Consider the following 10,604-nt stretch of genomic DNA (forward strand, 5'->3'; position numbering starts at 1 on the left):
TTAAAATTACTCCTTTCAGATGTATTTTTATCAAAAATTGCTTCAACATTCCAAATTAGGTGACTTATCCCGTCTATTAAACTTATTAACAATTGTTATACCTTTCAAAATATATATAAATTGGCTAAGTTAAAACGTAATAAGTTCATAAACAGACGGAATACGTGACTTAAGTTGGAGTTTGAAGCAACTTTTGACAAAAATGCATCTTAAGGGAGTAACACTACAAGAATTTTGGTTTCGGGCGACTATAAAATGGCGACTGAATAGACCAGTTGCAAATCGGCGACTGAAATATTTCATCGGGCGACTGATATTGGTCGTCAAATTGGCGACGACACAAATCTGTACTATAATTGATATTGGCGACTGAAAATAAGGTCGGGCGACCAAAATCAGTCGCCAAATTGGTTACGACAAGAAATAAAGCGGGGCGACCGAAATCAGTCGCCAATTTGGCGACCAAAAATATTTCAGTCGCCATTTTGGCCGACATAAACAAAGAAAGGGATCCCACGTACTACACAACCCTTGCATTTATGACGTTTTTTTGAGCATTTTTTGACGCTTTAAAGCGTCAATATAAATTTGTTTATTGACGCTTTTAAAAAGCGTCAATTTTTGGGGCGTCGTTATTTTTTGACGCTTTTTTTGTCAACAAATATAACGCTTTTAAGCGTCTTTATGGACTATTGACGCTTTTAATCGTTAACAAAGTTGACGCTTTTAAGCGTCTTCAGTGACTATTGACGTTTTTTTTTTGTCAATAAATTTGACGCTTTTAACCGTCTTCATGGACTATTGACGCTTTTAATTGTCAACAATTTTGACGCTTGTAAGCGTCTTCATTGATTATTGACTCTTTTATTTGTCGACAAATTTGACGCTTTTAAGCGTCTTCAGCGACTATTGATGCTTTTATGTGTCACTCGATGAGACAAAATTAGGCATCAACTATTTATATATTGACACTTCTTATATCACGGTATAGTTTTGGCTTTTTGATTACCTGATAAAATCATAGAGTAATTAAATAGACCTATCTATAAAATCATGAAAAAACATAATGCAGTATATATAAAATGAAGTACCCACATACTTATATAAATTAGCATACGTTTGATACATATATCGTCTCCGTCACAAATACTAGCAATACTAGCATTGACAATTTAACTAATATAAACTAGTACATACTTTATAGTACGACAGAATCAATAATAATATCTAGCCGGTTCACCAGACTCCTTTTGGACACCACATTCTTCTCCTTGTTCTGAGTTCCTGTCTCTCAGAAGATTCATGTTTGCGCCTGCTGACCGCATTGCCCTTGGTAACCTCAATGGAATGTTATTATTTTCTGTCCGTGTTATTGTTTCTTGTGCATCCTCAGCTGCTGGTTTAGTAGGTGGGGCTGCAGGAACAAGCTGAATCATAGATTTCCTCCATTTTTTCCGAGTGGTGGCATTAGATTGATGAATCGAAAACTTTGAAACGAAACCAACAATTTCAGTTAGCAGCAATAGTACCATAGTAGCCCTGTGATTCAAAATGGAAAAGACTTATCACTGACCAACTTGTATCCATGTCCACACAAAAAAAAAAAAAAAATACACATCCATATTGATTAAACGTGTATAGTATAGTGTTCTATTGTCGAAAAAATTTTACCAACGTCCCTAGATATGAATTGTAGGATTCTTCTTTCTAACATACACTACTACAAAAAAAAAAGAAAAAAGAATTTGTGACGCCTAATAGAGAACGGTTAAGTTAAATAACCGTTCTCTTACAGTAAAGAGAACGCTTGTCTTAAGTAAGCGTTATGTAAAAAACATAATAGAGTACGCTCCTTATATTAACCATTATCAAACTCACCATTAAATTATTAGAATAATAGTTCAAAAAAAAAGAAAAAGTAAACAAAGTAATCAAATCCTCTTCTAACCCACTATAAGTTAACAAAACACAGACCTGACCTGAAGTCATGCTATAAGAAATCAAAAAGGAGACACAAGACCTGAGAATAGGGAAGAACCCAAGACGAAACATATTACATAATGCATATTACAAAATGCTGACAAGAGAGTAAGTTTAAGACTCTAAAGAAAAATAGCAAGTGTTCAAATTAACTCAGCAAGAAGCAAGAAACCAGCAGAATTAACCCCGTTCCTATTATTAAATAATCCTTGCTTAATAAACCAACATCGTACAGGAAAATAGCAATAGATGACACAAGTAAACAAGAATGAGTGACACCAGCAGAATTAACCCCAACAAAAACATTATAAATTACAAAGTGAGAGTAAGAAGAACTGAATCCGATGAAGCATAAAATTTCTTAGAAACTGTCGATTACCACGAAAAATAACACTAGTTCGACAAATCTCTAATCAGAGAACAAATCCCAGCAGTACCATAATAAAAAAAAAAAAAAAAAAAAAAAAAAAAAAACAGTCGAACGGCGCATCATACGTAAAATAATCATCAATATTCATTACTCTGAAATCCGATACCTGTCATTCCAGTAAGCAAGCAAGCCAATCTACATAGTAATCTTAAATGGATGCGTCACAGTAGTTTGATCCAATAGCTTGTCCTATAAATCAAGCAAATCCCAAATCCTCAAAGGATTATACAGAGTCACAGTTATGATTATGAACAAAGATAGCTCAACCTAACATTCTTGACGTTTAGAAGGCCATACAAATATCCAATGTTAGAAGTTAAAGAAATGATTACCAACTCATTGAGCAATATTGTTGACAGCAACATGGCTGAAAATAGCCGTCCTAGCATCGTTGATAAACTGGATTAACTATATGTCAGTATTTCATTGATTATACCTTCCAAGATACAATGACAGACAGCACAAAAAATGAAAGCTAGTATGTTATTGATTAAACCCTCCACGGAATGGTATTCCAGGTACTGTCAACAAAAAAGGCCTACAAAAGGTGCCTCTAGGAAACATAATCTAAACACTAATATGCAATTCACACTTCATTCATTAATCATCTATCGGATGAAAACCCATATAAACATGCAAATTTAGACATTCTTAGTCGAAAAATATTGATTTTAGTTGAACCTAAACTTTCAGTTCGTCTGATGTAAGATCATTGTATGGTACGACATTGTACTCTAATTACTACGAACTATAACAGAATGAGGTGCAAAACATATTATGGAGCCATTGCAATGCCTTCACTAATATCAATACATGGGACGGGAAATCGAGAATGATTGACATCGTACTAGTATAAGAAACATAACCAAATCAGTACATGCTCAAAAACCCATATTTGGTGCCAGAATTCGCCCATATTGACTAATTGACGGCACACCTATAATCAAGTTATTAGATACGGAGTACAATAATGAACAAAAAGACTACATCTAGGGTTATAATTAGAAAACTAAGGAATCTAGGACAACAATAAATCAATTAAAAAAATAATAAATCGACCCTTTGTAAAATTGTAAAAAGCATAGACCATGAGGATCATCACCCCTTTTATCATCATATGTTCCTGAATCATAACTAGAATACTAAATTAATAGTGCAACAGGTAAACATAATCTCAAGGAAGTGAGATGGAGCTATTAATCTCAGAAAAGATTCACATGAATTAACGAAATGATGATGATTAAAAAATCAAAGCATGAAGTAATGAAGCAACAAAAGAAAATCAGAATGAAATATGAGATTAGGGGACTTATGATATGCTGCCTTCTTTACCCTTAACTTCTTACAATGCCCTCTTCTACTACCAACACCAGCACCACCACTTGTATCCAAAACAGTTGAACAAGGAACTTGACCACGCACTAGGTCGCCGGTTGGCAGTCGGCAGTCAGACTGCCTATCACTTTGATAAATTAATCCCCAACCTATCAACATTTAAGAATAAAAACAAACCTAGGTGCTTAAAATTAGAAACAAACTTAGGTCTTAATTTGTAACTGGGTGATTGAATGAATCCAAATTGAATCGATTATTGCTTGTAATTGAACAATTCATGCAGCAGACATTATTACGGTTTTTGTTTCATCGATTATTTCTAGTAATCGTATCCAATAATATAGGCTAGAAACAATACTTTCAAGCTGTGACACTTGCTCAGGTGTCGGTTTGGCCGAAAACCCAGTGGCTGCATTCTTGTATACATAAATCAATGACTCCTTTGCAGCATCGTCACTGTTGAGCAGATAAATTGTTATGATAAGTTGTAGATGATTAGTAAATAATGAGTAACAAATATTAAAAAATGAACAGCAATTGTTGCAAATTAGTTAAGTTGTAGGTTTTGACGAAAGAAGAAAAGGTTCACACAAGAAGACCCTTGACGCTCAGTGACATTGCATAGACGTCTAATACTTGAGCCTTCAACGTCTCAGGTAAGATTGACATCAGTAAAGTGTGAACTTGGAATGAAACAGGGAGGACTCCCACACCACCAACAGCAAATATGTGTGTTCCCGGGAAGGGAGCTTGACATCCTCTGCCTTTTACGTTTATATAATGTTAGTACATTGGCTAACACTTGGGCTACTTGACTCAAAGGTTGATCAGTGAAAATCCCCATATACATGAGGCCAGGTTTTCAATCCTCCCACTCCACTAGTTTTTGCTCCAAGATCCGCCACTGACATAACTCAATCCTAAAGGGTTTCATATTAGGGTTCCACTGATATTTAAGAAATCTTTCTTCGACATTTCTGTGCACCTCATCAATTTCAACTTATGTTGGCTGCTAATGATAACATAAAGATCAGTAGATCACAATACAACAAGTTCACAATTCCTCACAACCGAAATACAGGACACTGTAGCATTTTACAATTTAAATACATACTCCCCCTGTTCCGGTCATTTGTTGTCCTATTCCATTTTTGGATATCTCTGTCAATTATTGTCATTTCTATTTTAAGAATGAACTTGATGAGTAATTTGATGATTCATACTCAATTTGCTTTACTTGTCATTTAGTAATTGATCCCCTCCCCTTTCCTTGGTCTTTGTGCTAGAACCAAAGGACAACAAATGACCGGGATGGAGGGAGTATTAACTATACTTAACCTGAAAGATTTCATCTTTACATATGCAGAATTCCATCCTAGCTCAAGTTTAGCATCTAATACACATCATCCAACATGAGGCGGTTTTACCGTAATATTGTGTAAAACTATATTGTATAAGATGGCTTTAAACGAGAATTTGTGCTTAATCCACGCCTACAATACCCCCAAATTATTCCCAAAGCATGAACCCTAATCAATTACAAATCAAAATCACAAGCCCACTTCAATTCTCGACCAAAACACAAACCAAATTAAACCCAGAAACAGAAACCCAATTAAACATAATCAACAACAAACAAATACCACAAAACGAAACCACGAAATAAAAACGCAATTAACAGGAAGAAAACAAAAGACTAAAGCTTTATTACCCTCCAAGAACAGAAGACAATAACTTAATCATCTTTAACGACGATCAGAATTATTGAGCACACCCATAATCCGATTAAAGCAATTAAAATTTCCTATGATATGTAATAAGCAGATTTATTGTACATTTGTGAGTTGCAGAATTATAATTGATTGGCAGATTGAACGGAAAATTGCTGATTGAATCGTCTTTGCATATGCTTAAACGAAAAATTGCTGATGATTGAAAGGAAAGTCGCTGATGATTATACATGGATTTTGAAGGTTAGGGTTTTTAATTGAAAAAAAATGAGTAAAGTAATAATAGTAGATGGGGGGTTAGCGGAGGATTTTAGGGAAAATTTAGAAAATTGAGCTTTGCACCTCCCTCACATAATCACATTCTCATTTTCCCTCATCTTTTTCCACCAAAACTCTCTCATCTTCTCCCACTTAACCAAATCCCTTATTTTCCCTCATCTTTTCCCAAACCCACAAAAATTCCAAGAGAATCCAACTTCATCAAAATCTCACCCTCCTTCATCTAATGAAAGTTATTGATCTATTTACCTTATAAGTTTAGTTTTTCAGATTTTAATTTCAATGTATTTGGGTTTTAAATTATTAACATGCGTGTGAATTTCTATTTACATCTTGACTTGAAAACGATTTTACTTCAAAAATAAGTTTTAAAAAATGAATTAATTAAATTATTATTGTGATATAAAATGTCATTGGAAATTTTTTATAGTTGTGGGTTTTTATTCAGGGGAATAGAAAAGGACAAGTAGAGGAAGACAGATTGAGAAATAGAAGACAAACTACTATAGAATATAAGCAGATCTGTGATCGTCAAGAAATATGTTAACGTAAATTTAGTATTTACTTTCAAATAAGAAAAGATTGTAATGTAAATTTAGTATTTAGATTCATTATATTAATATGTATGAGTTTATTAATATAAATAAATGTTTCGATTTTAGCATCATTCTTTTAATGCAAGAATTTTGGGATATTTATCTGCAAAACAACGCGATTTTTTTTTTTTTGCCAAATTGGCAACTAGAATCAGTCGCTAGTTTTGGCTACTGAAATTAGTCGCCAATTTGGCTACTGAAACTAGTCGCTAAAATTGGCTACTGAAATCAGTCGCAAAATTGGCTACTGAAATCAGTCGCCAACTTTGGCGACTAAGATCAGTCGCCCGAATCTAAATAATTATAAAATGGAGTTATTTTAGAAAACTGGTATGTAAAAGGGAGTAATTTCTAATTTACTCTTTTTAGAAAGCATATTCAAATATTTTTGTATAGTATTTATTTATTTATTTGGATGAAAAGTATTCACAATATGAGAATTTTTAGTGAAGTTACAATGACAAATTACATCACCAAATTTTTGTTTAAATTTAATTTGGTTTATATTTTTTGTTGAATGTAGAAATATATATATATATATATATATATATATATATATATATATATATATATATATATATAGGAATAGGATTATTTGAGTATGACTTATATATTTGAGGATTGAGGATTAATACTATCATAGGTATTTAGGGCGGAACAAATAAGGACAAATTAGAATTTTATGCGCCACTATATAAACTTCTTTTCCCAGCCAAAACCGTTATTTCCTCATTATTCTGCTTCTCCCACTAACCTCTCTCTATTGTAGCTTGTTTTTCCATTGTTGAGGCCGGGAACCCTAGAATTTTGGCGTGATCTCAGTTTTTCCTTCTCCTTCTTATCAATTATCATACTATTCCAATTAATTCGTGTGCTCAGGTACGCTATTGTTGTTAACTTGATCTTTTATGTTCGCTTTATTTTGTAATTTCAACTTTAAATCACATATTTTTCGTTTTTCGTTCCTATGTCTCGAATTCGTTGTCATCTTAATCTGTTTCTTCCGCTTTCGTTTCTATACTTTCAATTTCATCTTGCTTTATTTGTTATTTTCAATTTAATTTTATGTTTCCCTAAATTCGGTACGTTTTTGTTTGATTTCTAGGTTTTGTGCTCTAATCTCCATGTATTCAATCATCATCCCGATGTCTGGTACATTATTGTTCTTAATTTCAGCGTTATTTTCTTTTTATTTTGTACTTTCATCTTTCAATCACATGTTCTTTAAATTTTTGCTAAATATTCTCAATTAATAGTCGTCTTTATTTCTGTTCTTATAATTATTGTACCTAAAAATATTTTATGAGCATTTAAATTATTATTTCATGTGATCCGTTTTAGTTTGACCTAAGATTAAGTATTCATATTGATATTCTTACAAAATATGATTGTTGTGATATGGATTGTCTAAATTAGTAAAAGCTGATGGGCGTGATATGCATGTAGTCTCATTTTGTGCCTTACAGAAAGTGTGTTTTGTTTTAGACAGTATGTGATATTGTTTTCCAGAATTCTTGATATTGTTTATAGGGATATGTAACATTGTTCAATCACTTGTGTGATATTGTTTTTTCAACACCATCTGTGATATTGTTTACAGAAAATGTGATATTGTTTTCCTGATTTTGTGATATTGTTCAGACACGTGTGTGATATTGATTTCTTTCATATCTCTTAAACTTTTTCTTGTTTGTTTACATTGTACTTTTCTTGCAAGATCCTACAAGTACTGTAACTTCTTCTTCCCATAACGATATTCATGTGTCTGCAATTATTTCTAAGGATAGTAACGATATTCTTGAGTCTTCAATTACTTCTACTGTACATATTGAACCACCTGATGGACCTAGCTCTACTCCACATCTTGAACAACATTATGTTCCTTCTCGTGTGCATCAACTACTCTTGGACTCCACACCTGGTGGTAGTGAATTGTGGACAAGGAAAGTTGCACTTGAGTTTAGACCTCATATTGGATAGTTTTTTGGGACCTTGGAAGAAGCTATTCGTTTTTATGGTGTGTATGTAGAAGCATGTGGTTTTGAACCTAGGAAGTCTTCCCAAAAAAGGTCTGTTTCTGGTGATGTGCAGTATAAATTTGTTATTTGTAACCGTGAAGGTTTTAGAGATTGTAAGAGGAAGGCTATTGTGTTACATAGTGGAGAGGAGCAGGCAACTCCCAAGCCATTTGATATTAGAAACACTAAACTAACTAGGATTGGTTGTACTGCTATGATTGAGTTTCGCTTTAATGGGGATGTGTATGTTGTTTTCCAGTTTCGTGAGTGGCATAATCACCGTCTTTGTTCACTTAGAAATCAACAATTTAAAAAAAAAACACAGGCACCTCCACCTTTACCATAAAAAGACAATTATTGATCATTCAAGGGTTAATCAAGGCCCAACAACGGCATTTAGAAATTTCAAGGAATATGTAGATGGCTATGAGAATGTTGGAGCTCAACTTGTTGATTTTAAGAATTTTGGAAGGGATATCAAATGTTTCATAGGAGACCGGGATGCTCAACTGGTTGTTAACCATTTCGAGGATAAACGTGATACCAATGAAGGTTTTTACTTTGCTTATGAGGTGGATTCTGGGAAATGTTTGGTTCGTGCATTTTGGTGTGATGCAGAGTCTCGTAGAAAATATGCTTTGTTTGGTGATTACATCACTTATGATCAAACGTACAGTATGAATAAGTATTGTATGGTTTTTACTCCTTTTACTGGGGTAGACCACCGCAAAAGATCAGTTACTTTTGTTGTTGCCTTGCTATTTTATGAGGATAAAGATTCGTTCAAGTGGGTGTTTGAGAAGTTCCTAGATGCTATGGGTCAGCGAGAGCAACACTGTATAATAACTGATCAATGTGCTGGAATAAAGAAGGGTTTGCGTGCTGTCTTCAAACATGTTAGGTGCAGATATTGCATGTGGCATATCATGCAAAAGCTGACTGATAAGGTTGGGCCTGCAATCTCGAAAGAGACTGATTTTGTCAGCCGTTTGAATGCTATTGTTTGGGATGCTGAGTTAGAACCTTCTGAATTTGAAGAAAAGTGGTCTCAGTTGGTTAATGAGTATAATCTTGAAGGTAATTCCTGGTTGTCAAAAATGTTTAGAAAAAGGAGAAAGTGGATCCCAGCTTATTTTCGTGATATTCCTATGGGTTGTCTATTAAGAACAACTCAACGATCTGAGAGTCAGAATAATTTTTTCAAGCGTTTTGAAAATGCACATGGTACACTTGTTGAATTCTGGATGAGGTTTCAAAGTGCCATTGATGTACAGCGCCATACTCAAAAGCAACTTGATAGAGACGATGATTGTACTCTTCCACAATTATCAACTTCTCTTAAGTTGGAAGCTCATGCTTCCATGGTTTATACAAATTCTGATTTCGCAGATTTTCAACTAGAAGCTACAGCTTCTATTTGTTCCCTTAGTGTTGGTGGCTTCACCCCACCTGTCAACGGTATAGAGGTAATTGTTATAGCTGATTCTAGAATGTAGAAGACCTATCAAGTCGTTTACAATTCTACAACCAACGATGCTGAATGTTCTTGCAAGTTGTTAAACAGGAAGGGTATTATTTGTAGACACATTATCTGGGTTTACTCTGGGAAACAAGTTCACAGATTGCCTGATAAGTACATCCTTATGCGCTGGACCAAGAATGCACACAAGATCCCTCTTTATTGTCTACATGGTGAATTAATGGATGACTTTGGTGCCACTGATTTAAGAAAGCTGGAGATATTCAAGTTATGGTCAGAGTTTTACGCGACTATCAGTGTGCTCAAGAATGTGCCTACCAATGAGATCACTGATCTAGTTGACACACTGAACCAATTTAGGGTCAAACTCAATCCGTAATTAGAGTCAATGACCAAAGAGCAGGAGTTGGAGATGCTTCTTGGATGCAGTTCCTCAACTGCAGTGAGGATTCTACCACCTCGTCAGGAAAAGAACAAGGGTAGTGGTAAGAGAATGATCTCCAAAAAGCAACAATGCATAGCCAAAGCGGAGAAGCCTAAAAGGCTTTGCCGTAATTGCAAACAAATGGCTCACCATGATAAGCGTAACTATCCTAATGCGTTTGTACCTGATGCTGGCAATAAAGTATGCTCACCATGTCAAGTCTGTATGATGGTTTTTTATATGGTCTATGGTCACGAGTCAGAAGCAATACCACACGTTATTAGAAATAATATCACACCTTGTACTAAACAGTATCACTATTTCAGTTTAAC

At 34.3% G+C, this 10,604-nt stretch overlaps 1 protein-coding gene across 1 annotated transcript; it reads left to right on the plus strand.

Moving 5' to 3' along the window:
• The first annotated feature begins 4,593 nt into the window (after positions 1-4,593).
• Positions 4,594-10,227, plus strand: LOC141649306 (protein FAR1-RELATED SEQUENCE 5-like). The gene is made up of 5 exons (XM_074458000.1): positions 4,594-4,603; positions 8,068-8,274; positions 8,380-8,611; positions 8,694-9,834; positions 9,922-10,227. The coding sequence occupies exons 1-5, from the start codon at positions 4,594-4,596 to the stop codon at positions 10,225-10,227; spliced, it is 1,896 nt and encodes a 631-aa protein (XP_074314101.1).
• Positions 10,228-10,604: the final 377 nt, after the last annotated feature.

This window comes from Silene latifolia, chromosome 3 (genome assembly GCF_048544455.1).
Source record: "Silene latifolia isolate original U9 population chromosome 3, ASM4854445v1, whole genome shotgun sequence".
Lineage (NCBI taxonomy): Eukaryota > Viridiplantae > Streptophyta > Magnoliopsida > Caryophyllales > Caryophyllaceae > Silene > Silene latifolia.

Excerpts from the sequence above, each read along its gene's own strand:
- LOC141649306 (XM_074458000.1), top strand. Across the intron at positions 8,275-8,379 it reads CTTGGACTCCACACCTGGTG|AAGCATGTGGTTTTGAACCT; the intron begins GTAGTGAATTGT and ends GTGTGTATGTAG. Across the intron at positions 8,612-8,693 it reads TTTCGCTTTAATGGGGATGT|GCACCTCCACCTTTACCATA; the intron begins GTATGTTGTTTT and ends AAAAAAACACAG.